The following is a 22,922-nucleotide window of genomic DNA, read 5'->3' on the forward strand; positions in this document are numbered from 1 at the left end:
TAGATTTGGTACAAACCAATGGGTGGCATCACACCGACTTTGTCCACTTCTTATATACAGTCTATGGATAAGACTGCACTCTTCATCAAGGCCTGCATGTGCTAGCCTCTCCTTGGTTACATTGCTATCAAATCTCTTTAGATTTACATGGTTGGGATGGCTGGAGGGTGATATCACTCCGCCCCACCTTGTGTAGGATATCAACACTGATCCACCACATAGCTTACAGATTGACGGACCCGCCAAACCCAAACAAAGAAGCCCTGTGGTCTGATACAGGGGGACCGTGTTCTCTTTAGCCGTTGCACTCTAAATGAAAAAACATTTAAATTGATATCATCTCCCTGATCTCATCACCTTGGATATGTTTCAATAATGTGTCCCTTAAAAGTTGTGATAGTATCAAGCTAAGTGTTCTATATACATGAAAGTACAAATACTAGTGCCAGCAACACGACTCATAATTGTGTTTTCATAACCTTGACATATTTTTGGATAGTTTTGTGGCCATGAGCAACACACATCAGAACAGGTATATTTTTCAGGACAGCATCACTGAGTTGATTATGTTGACAACACGTTTTCATCCATCACATTCAGAAACATCTTGAGGCCTTTCTCAGCAGATGGAGTTGCTCAGTTGTTGATTAAGCCTGAAATGGTTTTGCTCAAATGTAGGCTGGGTATTGTTTAAAGATTTATACCAGTACCCTTAAAGTGATACCGATACCGATATATGAAATGAAGTATAAAGTACTTAACTTTATACCTTTTCTTGTAACGTTTGGTGGCATCTTGACCCACTTAACTGCCGTCAACTACACAAAGCTCGCCTTCACCGAACCACAAACTGTATGGATCATAGCTGCTGCGGTAGCGGGACAATCGTATGGACAATTTGACTTTTTCAGTCTTTCAGCTTTAAATACAAATTTATCAAAAAAAGATGTAAATTAAAAATAAAACAATGGTATGCGACACCTGACTGCCTATTGTCATAGATACCAATCTAGCTATTCAATATCAGTATCGATGCATCTCTAATTTATTCAAAGAATGCTTATGTTGATTAACTGCGAGCAACATACAAATAGTTTTGCGTACAAAACGAATCGCAGGTATAGTGTGACTGGAGAGGTTTCGACCCTACTTGGCACTGGATTATTCCGGTCAATACCGTAAAGATATCGCGTACCGACACCCAGCCCTACTCACAAATACGTCTGTGTTTACTTCTCTCTTTGTGTGAGGATTGGGGGAAACCAATGCTCACAGCTCGTGCTCCTCACACTCCCACCAGTCTGCATTTGTGTAATCCTAACCCTCCTGTCTCAAACCAAATCTGCAAACAAGCCAAGGCTGACTTCATCCACCTCAGCTTGAACTCTTGAACAAAAAAAGTGTGTAAGAACAACAGGGTGTGTGTTTGCCTCTTAATAGCCTTGCCTCTCCGACATCTCCCTCTGCACAGCCTCCCCTGGTCTCGTCCTCGATGGAATCCTTCTAAAACTGCCTTCCCCACGCTCCGTTCAATTTAGCATTTGCGTTTTTCTAAAGAAAATAGTCTCTCTCTCCACCTTGTAATGGATCACTTCACTCGCGTAACGTGGCTGTACTTTGGGACCCGCTGGGGAAGGTAGGGACCTTGAGGCAATAGGCACTCTTTTCCTTTTATTTCCTCCCCTCTTTAAATGACGCACTGGAAATAAAGCTGGCCACAGGAGTGGAAGGAGACGGCGACTTTCTGCACCACTGGCAATGCGCAAACATTGGAAACGGTCCCGTCCAATCCCGAGGCGAGCAAGGCCCGGAGGACCAGGCGCTCGGTGTGATTCGCCCCCGAAATACCCTCCCAACAACGGGGGACAGCAGATGTCTCCCGGTTGGGAACATTTGCGAAGGCAGGACCCCGAAAAGAAAGATTGCGTCGTCACAGCGCTGCCTGGAAAGCACGAGTCCTGTCGACTCCACAGAGAGTTCACAATGTCAAAAGAGGAAATTGTTCATTTCAGGGGGTGAAGATGAATATGTTTGCTGCAGCTCCACAGAGGCTTCATGTAATCCAGTAAACCATGTTCTGTGGTGTGAGAGATGATGCTGTGTAGTTTTTCTAAGGGTGAATAACCTTAAGGGAAAAGAGCTGCTGCTGGAAGCCTCATATCAGTGTTTTTCCTCCTCCTGCTCTCCCATGGGAAAGGTGTTGCAAGGCGCACGTGTTCATTCGCATCCCCCGTGGCAAAAGCTTTGAAAGTCGACAAAGGCGTTCAGCGAGGGGCTGCTAACAGATCACAGGAAACACGGGAGAATACGTTCCCCCTCTTGTTCCTGCTTTTTGTGTTGGTGCCCCGGGTTTCGTCATGCAGATTTGGACAGATTTTCGGCAGGTTCCCCGCGGAATGCAACATATTTCGGGGGGTTTGATTTTCACATTTGGATGACTGCGACACTCCCCCGCAACAAGCATGAACACACAAACAATAAATCCCTGCCCAATGCTATCAGTGCATACAGCTAATCGGCCGTGCATTGCGATGCGCGATAAGGGAAGGCGGCGGTTTGTGAGCCGCAGTGGTGAGACAGGCCGCCGTCATAAATCAACAGCGCCTGTTTGTTGGCTGCGGTGCTGTTTGACTGATAAAGATCCACAAGTTTCACGACTGTGTTTTATTTCACACAAACAAGCATAACAAGCAACGTAGGACTTTGACTTGGGATTTACAAAGCAGTCGCTGTCCAAAGTTGATACAACGGGGCGCCAAATAGCACTCCAGCACCGATTCTGTGAGCGCTGTGTGTATCAGTTGGACTGAGAACAAATATTCACTCGGATATTGTCTTTTTTCTTCTGCCAACGGATACATGTCAGCTTTTTGAAAACATGTCCTGTGCTCTGCTATGTATATTTACTTTGTGTTCACCTCCTGTCTGTGGATACACTAGGAAGAAGGCCATTGTGTCTTTGCCCATGTGCCAATCAAATCATTTCATTTTAAAACACAGTAATCGTCATTGTAATCATCATTGAGCCATACTATATAACCAGGGCTTGACGTTGGCATCCGCCCACCCAGCCAAATGCAGGTGGAATTAGGCAGTGGACGGTCATGCAGTGACACTTACTAGCTACTTTGGAGGGTGGCACGTTCTGCATTTATATAAATATAAAGTATTGTTGTCTTCTCAAAAGGCATCGGAAATAATTCGCCCATTAAAACGTGACTTTCCGATCCTACCTCTCCCATGAGCACCTGCACACACCGTTTACTCATTCTTCCGTCTATTGTCTTTTGAGCCAGTGAGCGACTATATCGAACAAAAAACCCTGACAGGAGTTACAATGTGGCGATACTTCACCGGTATAAGGTAGACGGAGAAGAGACAACCTGGTGAAAATGACTTACTTACACACAACAACGCACTGGTTGCTACTAGTAACTTTGAAAAAACACTTGCCTTGTTGGCATGTCAAGCCCTGAATACAACCCAGAAAAAAAACTTTGTATCTAAACCTCATATTAGCTTTCTAGCTCATAGCTTGCTAAATGAGCTAGCAAACAATGGATTGCTAATGACAGTTTGCAGACAAGATTAGCTGCATATTAGCAAGTCGGCTGTAACAATTCATACAGCTTAACAACATAAATGTATCATATGTATCACATGTATTTATAAATGTCAGTTTAGATCTATATTTAACCTTCTGTTATTCTGTTCTGGTCTCCAAATATTCTCCTATACTCCTTTAGCTGCTAAGCGCTACGCTCAGTTCACCAGCTAGTTACTGTTTGGGAAGGCAGCAGTTGCTACTGTGGGTCTATTAGTACTAAATCAGCTGCCTGCTCCATCTGGATCAGAGATTGATGAGAACACTGAAACATTCAAGTTCTAACAACAACAAAAAAGAAATGAGCTAAAAGGAGATACAATGCTGCATTTGTGCTTTCAGTTCAATGTTAAAGTGTTTCAGTCTGACACTCTTATGGCAGCTTCCCAGCAAGGGATTTCCATGCAGACAAACATGTAATTTCCTGGTATGCCTCATACTCCTAGATATATATAAGAATGACTTCCTTTGTTAGTGCATTTCGCTGACGTCTGTCTGCTACTGACTCATTGAGCCCCATCATGGTCACAGTCAGGGCCAGCTGGTGCAGGTGTGGGGGGGATTACGTACAGGCCTCCGAGAGCCGTCCTCTCAATCATACTCCCTCTCCCCACCTCCTCATTTCACACACTGTCACTGTTATCGTTCTTCTCCCCCAGACGTGGACGAATGTGCGACCCGCACCCACGGTTGCCGGGCCGGCGAGCGCTGCGTGAACACGGTGGGCTCATTTGTATGCGAGCCGCGGGTCACCTGTCCTGCGGGCTACCAGCTGAGGAACGGTGTTTGCGAGGGTGAGTTCATTGTTGCTGGTGCATTTAATTTAGCAGTCACTTCCAGAGCCACTAAAGTGGTCGGTGGAAACGCTGATGATGTCTTGTTTAATATGCAGCACAGCGTTGTTTACCTTCTTTTTCAAAAGTGAGCAGAAATAAGACAGGAGGACAGTAAAGCAGAACCACAACCCTATCATCAGGCAATATCGTCAATTTGGGACAATTCTGCAAAAAGACTTTTTGTGACATTTTTCAGCCCATTACAATATTGTCTTTTTTTTTTTTTAAAGGAATAGTCTAACATATTGTGGAATGCACAGTTATAATAAGAGTGATACTACATATGAAGCTGGAACCAGCAGCTAGCTTAGCTTTGCACTAACTAAATGCAAGAATGTCTAAAGCTCACTATTTCTCATTGGTTAAATCAAAACAAAAAACAAGGGGTAAGATGTGGTTTTATGAGCCCTTTTGTGCTGGACTATGTCCTGGCTGGGCACATTTACTTGCTGGAGTCTCTGCCTGTTGCCTGGCAACCATTGCAGGGATGATGCCATGTTATTAGTGAGTTTAAGAGATGCTGCTCGACAGGTTGGCATTATGAGACAATTTTATTAAGTTAATTCTGACACTTAAATCAAATCAAATGAAACATTAGCAATGCGAGCCATGCATGAACATGCAAAAGAAGTGCAAGAATCTTCACTACCATATTTTCTACTCTCAAATTGCAGATATAAATATGGGAGATGGGAGGCTGGCACTATCAGCGATCTGCGAGTAATCAGTGCTTGCAAGCCAATGTAGTTAAATGGGCTCCAGGCTAGCTGTTTCCGGTCTTTGTGCTAAGCTAGCTGGCTGCTTTTGTTTGCTTCATAATTACAGTAAAGGCATGAGAGTAGTATTGATCAGCTAATCCAAAGTATTTCTGCCACCTCGCTTTTTATTCCAATAAACAAACCATCAAAGTGCATATTAACCGTACAGCCCCCTCGGTTAGCTTCACAACACACAGATGACTAACGTAAACTATAAGCCGACGGCACACGTGAAGACTAGACCAGAGCTTCAGCAGTTTGGTATTCTTGCGTATTCTTGCCCTGCTGGAAGTTAGTAGTTGTTTAATAACTAAGGAAATCCATAATACTGATTCATATGTAGTGACGGCCCTCGTGTTGTCAGGTGCTAAACATTACCTTTCAGTGTGTTTCCACTTAACTTGACACTTAGTTTGGCCGTGTTTGAGTGTTTGAGTTGGAGTGTGTTACTCGGTGTTGCCTCAGCAATTTAAACAAGCAGCGGTACACAGGTCCAACACTCCTGACTCATACTGATACCGATTCTACTGCTCTTTCTAATTGTATCTCTAAAAACCAAGTGATAATTTGTCCTTAAAGAGATCCCTGAGCGTACATCCCCGAATAGACTGCAGTGTAGTGCAACATGAATAGGTGCAATTGGACTGTCCTGCCTTTATTTATGGCAGACAGTTGTTTTCAAAGAGGCTCGTTTCACAGGACCAGCATGTAATTAGATGCCTCATTTTGCCCCCCCCCCCCCCCCCCCCCCCCCACCGAAACCGAGTTATGTAGATTATTTAGAATAATTTTTATTACGGCCATACTGTGACGATTGTATGTCCGTGGTCATGACTTAAACTCGGCTCAGTCAGCAGGGCTTCATTGAGATTTATGGTGCCGTTTTTTGGCCCACCGTTCGGTGTGTGACAAGATAATCACCGAGAGAGGAAGCGCTTTGAAGCTCCGTGACTCGTGTCATCAGTCCTTGGCACCAGGGAGGACTAATCAATGTCGCTAGATATTGAAGGTAACATTTAGTCGGCCATCCAACAGGAGGGGGGACAACTAATTAGCTGCATTAAAGCAACGGTGTTGGAAAGATGTCATTCTCTGCCGATGACTTGTGAAAAAGAACAAACAAACACCGTGTGCCACGGGACGAGTCTCAGAGGATCTCAACGCGATGGGAACTCCTGAGAAACCGGGCTCGCGGCGCAGAGGAACAAATCTCTCATTTAAACTCCATTCATCGCTCATGAGAATCAATAGCTGTCATTTAAAAAGTTTTGCTCAACTTCTGCTAATTGCAGAGTTTTGATACAGTATTTTTTGGGGTATAGGAGGAGGATATTTTTCCTTCAGGTTTCTGGGATGCTGCACAGGTTTGGTCTATGCTTAAGCCCACAGTGCCACCTGCTGTTCTGTTGACAAGCTGAGAGAGAAATGCCAGCACATTTAAATAAAGTGTGTTCTGTTGGATCTCTTCTGCTCTCTTTCAGACGCTGATGAATGTGCTCTGCGGACCCATAACTGCGGTTCGGGCTTTGCGTGCGAGAACACCGCGGGATCCTTCCGGTGCAGTCAGACACACAAGTGCATCAGCGGCTTCACGCAGGACTCCTATGGCAACTGTGTCGGTAAGAGACACCCCAGTGCGGCGGCTCTCTGCTGGCCAACCCTCTACTGTGTTGACATATGGCAGCAATTATGTCAAATATTACTGAAAGGCAAAATATGAAATCCATGTTCTACAGTTCATTGCGAGAGTTGGATGTCTTCTACTCAGATGAGACACATAATTGATCACTTAACCTGTCCGGTCTGGGAGTTGTCTCCAGTTTTTGCCTTGGTACTTTAACCCTTTTACTATTAATTGTAAAATGTTTGTCACCTAAAATTGTTGTAAGCTAAGTAAAGCATGTACTTAGCTCCACCCTCTCGTGTCACACATGGTTCCAAAAAAACAAGATGGCGACAGAAAAAACAAACAAACTCAGGGCTTTAACCCCCCCCCCACCAAAAAAAAAGTCCACAAACCAATGGGCGATGTCACGCTCAATATGTCCACTTCTTAACTACAGTCTATGGTACGAATCAAAGAAATCTTGCTCTCTTTTAAACAACTTGCTAATTTGTTTTACAGTGTGTAGGGAAACTTTATCAATTTGGAATCGGGGAATATCACATAATAATCACCCCTGGGTGCTCCTCTTTTAAAAAGTGTCTCATACACCCGCAGAGCAAAGTAATCATCAACCCTAATGACTCACAGCAGATGATCGCACATACATTACAGATCTATCATTGATGCTCGGAGGCTTCCTTTAGCTTTCTCAAATATAAACAGGGATTTTTGTGTTCAGTTTTGTAAATGATGTGGTTTGTCCACCTGCCATTCAAGCACTGTTTAGCATTCCTGTGACTTTGTTGAACCCTTTGAGGTACATATATAAAGTCACATCTAACAGACATGACTAATTATAATTCAGCTTGGTTGTCTTTTTGATACTTATTCAGTCAAAATACTATTCCATGTCTATTATTTTGTCCACTTCCACCTGACTACACGCATTAAAACTGCAATCCATTATCTGCTCCATCAACACTGCTCTCCGAGTATTGGACTACTATATATTGAGAAGACATGATTAATATCAACAAGTGCATACACTGCTCCATAATTGTTCTGTTCAAATCCCCCAGAGGAAGTAGACATCACCAGGTTTGTCAATCAGGAATAAACCTCTCAGTAATCACTCCTGTGTGTAAAAGACATTTCAGCTGTCTTAAATCCCGATTTTCTCTCTGTGTGTGTGTGTGCGTGTGTGTGTGTGTGTGTTTCTGCAGACATAAATGAGTGCAGCAGCCTGAGTGAGCCGTGCAGCTCAGGCTTTAACTGTATCAACACAGTGGGGTCATACACGTGCCAGCAGAAGATCAAACTGTGCAGCCACGGCTTCCACGTCAGCCCCGATGGAGCCAAGTGTGTCGGTGAGATTTACCTCTGAAACACAACAGCGAGGATTGAGGAGGCCGTCGACTATGGAAACGTGAATGAAAGCAATGACGTTGCAAGACACAAGCGCTCAAGTGCGTTGTTGTCAGAATGCCATAATAGGGAAGAATGAGCCTGCCTAAGGTCAGTTATATGGAGGCCAAAAGTGGTACGAAATTAAACACATTATACATTAAAAACGACAATATAAAATAATTGGTAATATGAATAAATATGGACAAAATATTTATGTTTTTCATGAAACCTTGAAATAAGCACAGAGTAATGGAATACAAAAACTCCTCACATCCTTACTATGGTTTCTTCACAACAACAGAGTTTATTGCAGGCATTTTTTTTATTTGTCCATGTTCCACAAGGGGATGGGCAAAAGGCAAAGTACTGAACAAAGGCCAACACTTACAGAATATTCTTACCCTTACCGTACATCTGTCGCATGAACACGATATCTCAGGAATACCTTGAGGGAATTTCTTCATATTTGGCACAATATCGTCCAATAAGATCCAAGGACTGATTTGATTTTGGTAGTCAAAGGTCAAGTTCACTTTGAACTCACGCCAGTCCCATTCTTATGAATGCAATATCTCTGGACACCTTGCAAAAACGTCCACTTGCGTTCTAGGCTGAACTGGTCAGATTTGGGTGGTCAAAGGTCACCATGACCTCACAAACTACTTTTTTTTTAGCCATAACTCAAGAATGTACAGTATATGCTACTTGTGACAATTTCACACGAATGTTTAGTAGGATAAAATTATGAAGGGATGACATTTTGGACTGACATGGATGTACATTACAATTAGTAGTTATATTTCTGAATTAATATGAATGTCGATACAGCAGCATTCCCACTAATATAACAATTAGTAATCTGCACAGGCACCTCACCTCACCGATATTCTGTAGACGGGTACCAATGAGGTTTTGAACAAAGAGAACTCAGATGTGCAGCCTCCCTGCTAGCATGGCTGTAGACTCTAGTCATGCTTAGATTGATCAACCAATTGTTTAGTCGATACAATGTTAAAAAATATCTATCACAATTTCCCCAGGGCCCTGGGTGAAATACTGAAATTGCTTGTGTTGCCCAACCAACAGCTCTAAACCCAAAATATTTCACGAAGGCTGATAAATGACAACAATTAAGCAAAGATCAAAACTGTTTGGCTTTAAGTTGGACCCCAGTCAGGTGCAGAGGGAGTCATTGCTGACGCACTTTCTCTCCCTCCCTACCTGTTCAGATATTGATGAGTGTCAGATGGGGACACACCGCTGCGGACCGGACCAGATCTGTCACAACCTCCCTGGCACCTACCGCTGTGACTGTCAGACGGGCTACAAGTATGACGTCCTCCTCAAAATCTGCATAGGTAGGTTTTTGCTGTGTCAGGTCTGTGAGATGACGACGAGCAGATTTGAGTTTTGGTCGTCCAACATTTCACTGGATTATTTAGACCTCATTGTACAGAGTGACATGAAAACAACAAGGAACAAGAACAGGAGCAGTCAGGCAGGTATAGGAACAAGAATATGCATAGAAATAAGAAAAGGAACAGGCAGGCCGGTACAAGAATAAAAACAGACATGCAGGTGCAGGGACAAGAACAAGAACACAAATAAAAAAAAGAACAGGAACAGGCTGGACGGTACAATAACTAGAACCGGAACAAGAGCAGACATTCATGTGCAGGAACAAGAGAAGACATGCAGGGACAAGAACAGGAACAAGAACAGACATGCAGGGACAAGAACAGGAACATGAGAAGAAAAAAACAAAAACAGGAAGAGAAACAGGTGCATGGCAAAAATTGTATCTGTGATCTCTATTTACTGTTAAGTTCAGCCAACTACCAATGATTAGATGTGAAGGTCGAACTGAATGAGTAGATGGGGGGTTCGGACCGAGAAAGGTGGGAACACACTGAGGACATAATAGTGAGCTGGGGACTGACAGGGTTGGGAAAGATCACTTATAGCTTTTCATGTGAGCTACTTAATGAGTATTATACAAAATGGGGAGCAGTGCCTCTCAACAGCTCTCAACATGGCGACATCTGATAACACCAACAGCACAAACTATAGTGAGTTGTGCTGACCTGAGGGGCAACCGGAGGGTGGGTGTCGTATATTGCTCCTTTAAATGACCTGATGTCCATTCAAGACCAGTCATAGGCAATGGATTTCATGTTTACATTTCTTTCAATCTTAGTTAGTGAGGCGTTTATTCTCTCAGCACATCTGTGGATAATTTCTTACGGAAGCATAATGCCCTTGAGAGAAACTATATTTGCCCTGGTTTTCTCAAAGATTCACAATAATAGGCTCGTTCGTTAGAGCTGCGCCTCGCCTGGAATCCAGACAAGAGCAGGCGGCCGCAGCAGGAGGCGTTGACAAAAAACTGCGATCAAGTCGGACAGTTGTCAGCTGTCAGCTGTGTATACGCAGGAAGTCACAGAAAAAAGTACTTCCTGTTAGTTCCAAACTTTTGTTTACTTGTAGTTTACAGATCACGTTTGGATTTATTATTTGTGTTTATAATATAATATATATTTATGTAAAAATGTGTGTGTAGCTGCATCCTTTGGTATTTTTATGTCTGCCTGTGAAATACATTACTAGTAGTTTTGATGTGTGTTGTATAAATACGATTTTGTATTAACAACCACACAATAAATGTTTTTAGATCAAACATGAGACTAATAGTCAATAATCCAGCGTTAAGTATTAGAACTACACATAAAATAAGAATTTTCTACAACACGTGGTGTTTGCTGTCAGATCTAAGAGCCAATCAGCTCTCTGATGTGGCGACAGCCAGGCATTTCCCATCATGCACTGGGCCACGCAGTCGTTGGAAAGCAACTGCGGCGGCTGACTCTGAAATCGACGGTGACTTGGTCTCGTGAGAGTATCGTTGACCACGTGTGCATGACGTCAGAGCAAGTCGGGAGCAAGTCGGACACAAATCTAACCGGCATGCATTGCGCGCCGATCGCCGCCGATCGATTCTGCGCAGAACTGGCTCATCTCGAACGAGCCTAACATCATCTCAGAATTCTGGGGAAATGTTTTCATGGGGTGGAGCTCTCACCCTCATGGATTGCGGTTGCTGCTGCCAATCAGCCTCACCCATCACCAGGGCTATATGATTTCAAGTACGGCAGCTATCTAAGGCTCGATTTCAGATGCTTCATCTTGTGTCCGTGAAGGATGTCGTACCGGTATCAGAGTGGGCTTTACGTCTGATTAACTGCAAAGTCTACAAACTAATGATCCCATATTACTTAAAGACATGGGTCTTTAAGCAATACCGAAACCTAAATAAAACTGGATCAAACCAAACAGGCGGGACCCAGGCTTTCCTGAAATCAAGCTTTCAAGTAAATGAGAGCTTCTCTTGAGATTCTGAGGCATCTCGAAAAACCGAAAACCTTGAAACCCTTTTCTCAGAATTACAAAGACACGTATGTCGTCAATTCAGAAACACAATAGTAGATCATTTTTCCCATGAAACCTTTCCTTCCCAGAATCGCCGACACAATTATGTCAAAGTCATTGTTGCTAATCCTGAGAAAACCAGCAAGCGTACACTATAATAAAAACAATTATTCAACCGGAAAACTCCCAGTTTTGCTAACTGTTTTCTAATGAAAATAGCCATCACTCGGTACAAAAGTTGCTCAATCCAGCCAGCAAGTCGGCAACACTTGGCAGCACCTCCTTTCAGACCCCCCTCTGCAGTCACTCCCCAAAAAGTATTAGAGTGAATGTAAACAACAAACATGGCTACCGTTAGTTCTCACAGCTATCAAGCTAGCAGCCTGTGGAAGAGTCCTGTGACGAGCAATGGGTGCACGGGCACTTATTTTTTGTCAGAGCATTTGATTCATTGGCATTCATTGATACATTTATTAAATATTTTAATTTTTTTAAATTACCAACCTGACTTTATTCAGAAAAACAAGGGCAATAGTAGTGAATACATTATGCTTCTGCAATTTCCCACTGCCTGTAAGAGCTAACAATACTAGCGTGATGGAGCTTCTCTGAACTGAAGAGAAAAAGATTCATGTTAAAAAACATCGCCAGGGCATCTGTCTGAAGGAGACCCGGCGTTGAGTTCTCAGTGGCCCGGAGGTATCTGTCTGCGCCTAACAGCTGGTGTACTCCTGCACTGACAGATGTAAATGAGTGCTGGCGCTACCCCGGCAGGATGTGCGCCCAAACCTGTGAAAACACCCGAGGCTCCTACCACTGCTCATGCACAGCCGGCTTCTCCCTTGCGTCTGATGGCAAGAACTGTGAAGGTAACCCATCTCTCTCTCTCTTTCGCTGTAACATAGAGAATGTAAATGCCAACTTGTTTATGTGCACAGTCTTATTTCCGTGGAGGTGGAAGCCTCTGGGGAGAACGCCCAATGCAGCCTTCGTGCAGACTTTTTAGATTATTGATTGAGAAACTGTGTATGAGTCCTTTGTAAGTCAAGGTTCAATTTAGTCTCTATCCTTGGGATGCAGGGGTGTCTGACATATTGGTTTCCAGGTTTAGGCACCATCAGTCAAGTGTGTAGCTGACTGGGAGTGCGATTCACATTGCACTGAGGTTGTCACAGCCATTATTCACGGATCTTAATCAAGTTGGGATGGTTTCCGTTGACAATCCAAAGGTGAAGCATTGCATTTTATCAGGGTTTTTCTTTTTTAAAGCTTGTGTGAGTGACATTCTTCGATTTTGATTTGTGCTTTCCAGACTAATTCGTTCCAGATACTTTAAGCTCGTCTTTCTTTTGTAAGCACTAAGCAGTAACATAAAACATATTTTAGAATTCTTCAAAATGGGCTGAAGTGTTAATTCCACAATGCACCTCTCCAGGAATCACCAGAGGCATCCTTAACCTCCTTCTGATGCTGCTTCTGTAGGTGGTGCTCATTTATTTGCTTGTTGAAATGTTATTTATTTTGTTACATCAAAGGATGAGGCAATTTTCATTGTAGTCAACAAATCCCACAAAAATACCTTAAACCAACGATTAATGCTTTCTACTAACAAGTATTGTGTGTGTATCAAAGGCGGATACACCTTCTGTGCCGTAGAGCTCCATTGTTGACCTAAAGTCGTTAAAGACACAGCAATGAGCCACACTGTCATTTACTTTGGCTTAATCCATATACAACGTCCTGTACTTGTATAGCGTCCTGCTACCTGTACCAGGTGTATTAATCTGCATCTGAAAATAGGCCCCAACAAATGCACAATTCTCTCCTGTCTGAGTCACATTTGCTATAAACTACAGCAACCTGGACTACAGCAACCTGGATATTAAAAATGACTTGGGATTTTAAAACAAATAACTCAACATGTATGTCTCATTTACAGATTTCTTCTATAATCAAAGGGCTCGGAGCAATCAGAGAGTATAAGGAGGGCTTTTTCATTTAAGATTAATCAGTTTCAAATCTAGTCTTTTCCTAGGATTTGTTGACATTAAGAAAAACACAGAAGGAGATCAGTCATATCCTTTAAGAAAATGAAAAACAGAATGAATTCTAATCTTGTATTTTCTTCTCTGTGCTTAGATATAAACGAGTGTGATCAAAACCCCTGTGGCCAGGAATGCGCCAATATCTACGGCTCATACCAATGCTACTGTCGCCAAGGCTACCACCTGAAAGAGGACGGACGCACCTGTGAAGGTAGACACTGGTCGAGGTGGCGGATAAATCTTATGCATACAACCACTCAGACATCAAATGTTCAGTTATGATTAGGGATGGGTATCGTTTGGGTTTTTTCCGATACCGGTGCTAAAACGATACTTTTAAAACGATACCGGTGCCTAAACAGTGCCTGAACCGATACTTTTTTATTGCCAAGGCAATTTCTTTTCTTCAAATTGAACAATATATTAACCGTTTAAAGTATACTATGAATAAATAAATACAAAACACTTGACTTCAAACTACAGCTTCAAACTTTTTAACTTCAAACTATAAACAATATATAAAAAAAGAAAACAGAAAAAAGCATCAGGCTGCTGCTAGCGCTGCTGCTAGCGCTGCTGCTAGTACTGCTGCTAATACTGCTGCTAGTACTGCTGCTAATACTGCTGCTAGCGCTGCTGCTAGCTCCCCACTGCTGCTAGCTCCCCGCTGCTGCTGCTACTGGCCGCTACTGCTGCTACTGCCCAAGTCGGGTGTCGAGCCGGGGACTGGTCCTGCTACCTTCGGTGGTTGTCGGGGAGCTAGCGGAAGTTAGCGGTGAACTAGCGGAGCGCTAGCTGGAGCGCTAGCTGGCTACAGTGGGGAGCTAAAGGGGACACTGACCGAAGGTAGTAACGGCTAGTAACCCGACTTTTACGGTATTTGAAAACGCATGAATGGTTTTTCCAATAAAAATTCATCATGGAACATTTTGTTACAATTTTGTTGGAGCATCAACATTTTTCTTCCTCCAAAGTGGGGCGTGACGAAAAAGGTTTGAGAACCGCTGCTCTAAATGGACTATAATTTACTAAATGAACATCATGCTGTAATGAAGAAGACTTGAAACTGTAGATTGAGACCATGAACTCATGTTTACAATGTTTACTGAGGGAATAAATCAAAGAGAAGTAGAGTCATTTTCTCATAGACTTCCAAACAATCAGTCTTTTTACAACCAGAGTAGTCGCCCCCTGATGGTCAGTAGAGAGAATGCAAGTTTAAAGAGGCTTCCGCATTGACTTCACTCAGTTTTCCACACATAGCTCCGATCTGACTGATGAGATGTGTGTCTGTGTCTTCTTCTTTTTTTTAACAGACATCGACGAGTGCTCCCAGAGCATCGGGAACCTTTGTACCTTCAAGTGTGTTAACGTTGCTGGCAGCTACCAGTGCGCCTGTCCTCCTCATGGATACGTCCTGTCCGCCAATGGACGCACCTGCAGAGGTGAGGCCTCAGTGAACTGTGTCCTGGTCCGGCGGAAAGACCACAGCGAGCGAGCAAGGGAGGCACGCACGCGCCAGGGATTCATTCACTTAAAGGAATTTTAATTGAACCGAATACAATATGAAAGACAGATAGGTGAATTTGTATCACTCATAAATCAGAAACTCACAAAAGCAAAAATATAAAAAGTTAAATACTTTTTTCCTTCTAATATGATAATATTTTTTTGCGTTGCAGCTGTTCGTTACACTTGTAATTTATTAACAAACAGCTGGAACGCAAAAAAAATATTGAAGTCATAACATTAGGGGGAAAAAACAGTAATGGAACAGTTCAGCATGTTGGAATTACATTAATTTGCTTATTTGCCACCAGAGAGGAAGTCCTAAATCATAACAGCTATCTGTTGATGAAGACCATGTTTCCCTTATTTTCTGTAATTTCTAATGATAATTGTGTAGTTTGTGTTGTATACAATCATGCCATTACAGCACTTAAAATGAAAGTTCTGAAAGAAATCTGGTAAGACCTTGAGTTGGGGTTGTTTTGTCAACCTGCGCCACGTTACGTTCTAAATAATATGATTGACTTTCAACCAAAAAAGTACTTCAAAATCAAACTGCTGAACTCAATCAGTGAGGTTATCCCTTTTTATTTATTGTCTTTTTCAGATATCGACGAATGCGCAACTGGCACCCACAACTGTTCATTCGGACAGACCTGCTATAACCTCCAGGGAGGCTTCAGATGCCTCTCCTTTGACTGCCCTCACAACTACAAGAAGCTGTCGGACACGTGAGTCACGTCTTTTTTCCTCAGCATCTGTAGAATCTTGAAATGTCCCTTTCGTACACCTGCCAGTGAGCTATTTTCTTTCATGAATTCAAAATCAACCTTTAAATGTGTGCCGCTAGTTCAGCCTCACACCCCGCCCTCTACACGCCCACATTCAACCATAAACGCTCATCAATGCAAAGCACCTCATGAATGTTGATGCATAGAGATGAGCTGCTGATCAGTGGGTCTTTACGGTGAATCACAGAGACTACCGAGAGGAGGAACACTCGTTCACTCCCATTTCTTCCATCTACACAGTCCTCACAGTCCTCACAGTCCTCACAGTCCTCATAGTCCTCACAGTCCTCATAGTCCTCACACTGTCCTCACAGTCCTTACAGTCCTCACACAGTCCTCACAGTCCTCATAGTCCTCACACTGTCCTCACAGTCTTCACACTGTCCTCACAGTCCTTACACTGTTCTCACAGTCCTCACAGTCCTCACAGTCCTTACACTGTCCTCACAGTCTTCACACAGTCCTCACACTGTCCTCACACAGTCCTCACAGTCCTCATAGTCCTCACACTGTCCTCACAGTCCTTACACTGTTCTCACAGTCCTCACAGTCCTCATAGTCCTCACACTGTCCTCATAGTCCTCACACTGTCCTCACAGTCCTTACACTGTCCTCACAGTCCTCACAATCCTCATAGTCCTCATAGTCCTCATAGTCCTCACACTGTCCTCACAGTCCTTACACTGTTCTCACAGTCCTCACAGTCCTCATAGTCCTCACACTGTCCTCATAGTCCTCACACTGTCCTCACAGTCCTTACACTGTCCTCACAGTCCTCACAATCCTCACAGTCCTCACAGTCCTCATAGTCCTCACACTGTCCTCACAGTCTTCACACTGTCCTCACACTGTCCTCACACAGTCCTCACAGTCCTCACAGTCCTCACACAGTCCACACTGTCCTCACACAGTCCTCATAGTCCTCACACAGTCCTCACAGTCCTCACAGTCCTCACTGTCCTCACAGGCCTCACAGTCCTCATAGTCCTCAAACAGTCCTCACTGTCCTCACAGTCCTCACAGTCCTCACTGTCCTCACAGGCCTCACAGTCCTCACAGTCCTCACACAGTCCTCACAGTCCTCACACTGTCCTCACAGTCATTACAGTCCTCATAGTCCTCATAGTCCTCACAGTCCTCACAGTCCTCACAGTCCTCACAGTCCTCACACAGTCCTCACAGTCCTTACAGTCCTCACAGTCCTCACTGTCCTCACACTGTCCTCACAGTCCTCACTGTCCTCACTGTCCTCACACTGTCCTCACAGTCCTCTCACTGTCCTCACACTGTCCTCACAGTCCTCACTGTCCTCACAGTCCTCACAGTCCTCACTGTCCTCACACTGTCCTCACAGTCCTCACACAGTCCTCACAGTCCTTAAAGTCCTCACACTGTCGTCACACAGTCCTTACACTGTCGTCACAGTCCTTATGCCGTGTTCACACCAAAACAGTTGCGAATTTTCGCAACGCCACTTCGCCTATATTGCGCCGCAGGTGAAAAATTCGCTCTATGTGGTTAATCCGTTTTTTCGCAACCATCGCTGGGGAAATGGGGCGGAGCTTATCTCTGTGAAAACATTTACTATTTCCTTCATCCACCAGGTAAATAACCACTAGTTCTGCTTTATACTTGTTGAGGAAGTGCCACACACGTCGGAACATCAACCGCCCCGTGTCTGGGTTCATAACATTATCCGTAGTCGCACACAGCTCCGACTCCTCCAGGACGAGTGTCTGAATGAAGCCGTTTCCAGCGCTCCTTCAGTGGACCAGCAGTTTCATTCAGTCACGGCGGTGATGCCGTGCGGAGCTTCTCAACGCTGATTGGCTTTCGCAATTCGCGTCATGCGAATTATTCGCTGGAGTTGAAATATTTGAACGCCGGCGAACAAGCGGAGTTGCGAATATTCGCAACGCCGTTTCGCCTCTATCGCGACGCCCGGCGAAAAATCCGCTTTTTCGCAACCTAACGCGGCTGTGCATTGACTTAACATGCAATCTGGACGCGCCAATATTTCGCAACTGTTTTGGTGTGAACACGGCATTACACTGTCCTCACAGCCATCACAGTCCTTACAGTCCTCACACTGTCCTCATAGCCCTTATAGTCATCACACTCCTTACACTCCCAACAGTCCTCACAGTGTCAGTATTAATCGTGCAACATAACACATCACAAGTGTCACTGTAGTATCTTTCTGTTTACAAGAATCAGACTGTTTCCGAAATGATCGGCATTATGATTCGGAATAATAACGAGGATACGGAGTGATCATACGAGAGCCGTCAGTGGCATTATTTCCACAAGTGGCTCATTTCCACAATCCATATGTGCAGGTGATGAAGATGAAGGTGAGGTGACTGGAGAAGTTGTGTGACAGTCACCATGGTTACCCCTCTGCTCCAGTGAGCTCTGATACTCGAATCAGAGAGCGGTTTACAGTTTGTCTGTGTGCAGTATTCTGTATCTGTCCCTGTGGAATAAACCATAAATAGATCAATAAAGTCGTGTTCACTGCAGAGATTTTACTCAGACATTTTATGAAAACTAAGCTTGTGCCTGGTTTTATAAGCACAGTGTTGGAAGTTGCTCTGTTCTGCAGTTCTTTAATGCTAAGTGACGTAATCTTACGAACTACTCGAGTGTCGGTAGTTCAGTCTCTACTCTGGGCTGAGGAGAGCAGACAGTGTAGAATAAATATAAGGCAAATGATTTGAGGTTTTAGTTGGTTTGTATCTTTTAAAATGTGCTTATAGTTCTGGCTCACTGGCATCACTAGGACTGAATATATTTGTTTTTGCCAATAAAACACACAACATAGTTCATGTGTTACGTCCCAAGTCCCCAAACACTGTCATGCTTATTCCCTTCTTTCTCTCTCTCTCTTTCTTGACCCATCTCCAGCCACTGCGAGCGGACCAGCTGTCCCAGTAGCTCCTTAGACTGCCAGAAGTCACCCATCCGCATCACGTACTACCAGCTCAGCTTCCAGACCAACATCATCATCCCCGCCCAGATCTTCCGAATCGGACCGTCCCCCGCTTACTCCAGCGACCACATCGTCATCGGCGTCGTCAAAGGCAACGAGGAGGGCTACTTCGGCACCCGAAAGCTGAACAGCTTCACGGGCGCCGTCTACCTGCAGAAACAAGTCCGCGAGCCCAGAGACTTCCTGATAGATGTGGAGATGAAGCTGCTGAGGCAGGGGACATTCACCTCGTTCCTCACCAGGATCTATGTCTTCATCACATCCAGCACTATGTAACACCGGAGAGACAGACGGGGAGAGGGACTGGAAACTTCATAAGGTCCTTTGTAACGCCTCCCTACAATCCAGCATATTCAAAAGTCTAGTCAACGGTTGCCAAAGACCTTACTGTTTGCTTGTCTTGTCTTTCAAAGGTTATCTTCATTGTTTCTTCAGATTTTCAATGACATTTATCCTGAGAACCCGTGTATTTGTATTTACCAAAGTGTTTTTAGATTGACTTGCTAGTGTAATTTTGCGTTAATGCTCCACCATGTTAGGGTCTACTCAAGCTGTTGGTTCTGGTGGACGGGGGCAAGGTGCTGCACAAGTCTGGGTCGGTGTGCGCTGCTCTGCTCTCTTTAAGAGTTGCTCTTCAACCTCCCTATGTAAATGTTAATTATAGTTATTCATGAAGGTGAAGAAAGTAATAAACCTTTGCAGCACTAGAAGTTAAAGGCACTTGTCAGCTGTGGAGGCTCAGAAACTCACTTTTGAGACCAGTCAAAACCAAACCGTGATAAATTATTTAGTTATTTAGTTAACAAATAATACATTGTGTGTGTATATTATGTTTTCCCTCTCAATTCAGTTAGTAAGAAAAAGCTAAATGATTTTGTTCCATAATTTTGCCACTTTTACCAAAATTAATTAAAACGTCAATATTATACAATACGTCAACTTTCAATTGCTAATTCACTAGCTATTTTTCATCTCCTTACTTTTCCTATTTCTTGGCAGAAATATTTATCATTTATCTATTTTTATATTTTCCTCACACAACATTTCCTTTATTCCTCATGCTTACCGGTATATGAAAATCAAATGGCCTTGCCAAAGAGAGAGTGTGCGTGTGCGTGTGTGTGTGTGTGTGTGTGTGTGTATGTGTGTGTGTGTGTTACAGGCTACAGTAAAACAGATTTCTTTCAAATTAAATACAGTTTTGATTTATTTTACCAACTGATTAGTGTTTCTTTTTTCACAACATGTAAATTAAGCAAACTGTATATTTTATTGCTTCAGTTATAATTTTGATTTACTTTTGTTACTTTTGGGCCTCCGTAGGCACCACCCAAATGTGTTAATGTGGCTATAAAAAAGTAGCACATCCATCAAATAGTGTTTGTTCAGCATTTGGTGTACACATGTAATCTGGATGAGATGGAAGTGTAATTCAATGCAATCCACATTAGAAAACACCAAAAAACAGTCATGTATGTAAACTCCAGCACTGAGAATATTAATGTAGCGTAACTGTTGATCATTTTATTGTTAAGTGTCATATTCTTTCCTTTATTACTGGATATATCTCTCTGCGTTACTGTGTTATAATTATCTCAGGGTTAATATCATACAGTCATGTATACACTAGAAACATATCTGTGCAGCCTGCAGGAACTATTTGACATTTGTATCTCTAAACCAATCAATAAATGATGATCAAACTGTTGTCATTTGTTCAATAACAGCACAAATCAAATTCCAGAGAGTCAGCATCGTCTTTTTATTTATTTTTTAAACCTACCTCATTGCTGTTCATTTCCACCGTGAGCCAACATCCCCATCTGTTGGTGAAAGTGTCAGCAGACGGAGGAAAGTTCATTTCTCAAGCGCCTCTCAACAAAGCAATTCAAAAATAATATCTTCACGGTTTCTGACACCGATTTCACTGTTCCACAAGGAACCTTTAGTGTTACACCCGACTCCCAACATTCCCCCCCGGAAAGTGTGTGCGTGCTTTGCTAACACCCAACAGATGACAGACAGCCTTCCAAATGGAAAGTAGGGAGGGTGAACACCGGTACAAAGGTTTAAGAAGTTAATATAATCACAGATGTTTTTGGGCTGAAGCTATTGCCTGACGAATTACCGGACAAAACCACATAAAGTGTCCTGTTACCACCATGAGCCTTCTGAGCAGCTACAACACTCCTCTGCGAGGCGTAGCTACCTCTACTGGAGGGATGACCAGCATTCTTCCACAAGATACCACATTTTAGAAATATTTGTTTCAGGCAACGGCCCTCCTGGCGTCCCTTTGCAGGTAATTTCTGCAAAAATGTGTAACCTTATTCACAATGTATTTTCGCCGAGCATCAGTTTTGGGTGCTTTGTTTTATCTGCTTTGTATTGGTTTATTCCAGACAGTCTCTTGTGATGCCTTATTCCTCCCCTGCACACATGTCTTGTGTTAGTCTCGGTTGCTCTGCCCTTGTGTTTCCTACCACACCCTCACTGTCTCCAGTTAGCCAATCATGGTGTTTTACCTCCTCATGCCAGTCCCTCCCTACTCAAGCTGTGTCTAGTTCTTGTAAATATATATACACATTTATAGAAACATCGAACAAAAAGTGCGGAAATTTGTGTTTGGTAGATTATTTCTCTGTTGTAACAAAGCTTCTTGATAGCAGAATACACTGTTTGGCATTGGCAGAGAAGATTTGGCAAATTGTTCTTGGGCGCAACCCACATACTCAACTGTGCTGCTCATCCCAGAAATGCATTTTCCTCACAAATGGGGGCGCCGTTAGAAAGGGAAATAAACAGGCTTTCCAACGGTAATATATGTATTGACAAGAAGAATTGTTACAACAGAGAAATAATCTACCAAACACAAATTTCTGAACTTTTTGTTCGATGTTTATATATGTGTGTGTGTGTATATATATATATATATATATATATATATATATATACACACACACACACCTGTCTTAATTGTTCCTTCTCAGTTTGTGGTCAATGGATCTGATTGTGTTGTTGTTCCAGTCTGGTAATAAAATGATTATATTTCTTTGGTTTCTGTTGATTCTGCATGTGGGTCCACCTGCCTGAATAACCATGACAACAAGCAGTCCTGAAAGTTTCAGCTTAGCTGTGGTTTACTGTGCAGCGCTTGCAAAGCAATGATTGAATATGTTAAATAAAGTGTCGATTGTATAATTATATTGGAGCTCCAGACCAAACTGCCCTTTTAAAACCTACTCAACAAGTTCAGAAAAGCAGCGAGTACAAACGACCGTGAAGCCTTGGTGTGCCTCAGCTCCGCCCAGGTTAGTGGTGATGATGTTGTTTGTTTTGCACTGCTTTGAATATTTAAAAGCAACTTTGGAGGTTTTGCTCGGATCAGTGTGACTTCTCTCCAGGTTTCCCCTTAGTTTCTCTCTGCCTCTAATGAGCAGCGCTGTACATCCGTGTCCTCGCAGTGCGGCTTGCTCCACAGAAGGGCCTTGTTAGCTGGGAAACCTGTGGCAGCTGTGGAGGCTGGACTGGTAACGGAACATGACTCAGTCTGAGTCAGATGGCTTTGATGAGCTCGGTGCTTCCCGGGGCCGTCTCTGTAGCTTCTCCCCGCTCTGCGCTCCAGTGGACAGAAACGGCACACACACATACACATACACACACACACCCTCCACTCAGCCCACAGGAGGAGTCTTATCAATGTTCTCTAGAGACGCCTTATTAACTTTAGTGGGATGTGGCCTGGATCGACATTGGTGAGACACCGTTCGTTCCCGAGTGGACTTGGCAGCGACACGCGAGATTAAAACGTCTCCTCGGTCTGTCTTTACGGCCACCCTTATTATTTATTGGAGCAGGTTTCCATCACACCCTTGTTTTGGCTAAATTAACAGCACACTACATCAAGCTCTGACTCCGGGCTGTAAATTCAGATGTGTGATGGATCAG

At 43.5% G+C, this 22,922-nt stretch overlaps 1 protein-coding gene across 1 annotated transcript in view; it reads left to right on the top strand.

The window, feature by feature from the left end:
- The window catches only part of fbln2 (fibulin 2), a gene marked incomplete at both ends in the record, with an annotated part of 56,683 nt that extends 37,433 nt beyond the window's left edge, over positions 1–19,250 (top strand). Inside the window, 9 exons of the mRNA XM_079218474.1 lie at positions 4,264–4,398; positions 6,680–6,817; positions 8,028–8,171; positions 9,441–9,569; positions 12,381–12,506; positions 13,777–13,893; positions 14,999–15,127; positions 15,799–15,922; positions 18,890–19,250. Of these exons, the coding sequence (XP_079074600.1) occupies positions 4,264–4,398; positions 6,680–6,817; positions 8,028–8,171; positions 9,441–9,569; positions 12,381–12,506; positions 13,777–13,893; positions 14,999–15,127; positions 15,799–15,922; positions 18,890–19,250 (1,403 nt within the window). The remainder of the gene's footprint in view (positions 1–4,263; positions 4,399–6,679; positions 6,818–8,027; positions 8,172–9,440; positions 9,570–12,380; positions 12,507–13,776; positions 13,894–14,998; positions 15,128–15,798; positions 15,923–18,889) is intronic.
- Between the last annotated feature and the right edge of the window lie 3,672 nt (positions 19,251–22,922).

The sequence above is a fragment of the Taurulus bubalis genome, assembly GCF_910589615.1.
Source record: "Taurulus bubalis genome assembly, chromosome: 5".
In the NCBI taxonomy this organism is placed as follows: Eukaryota; Metazoa; Chordata; class Actinopteri; order Perciformes; family Cottidae; genus Taurulus; species Taurulus bubalis.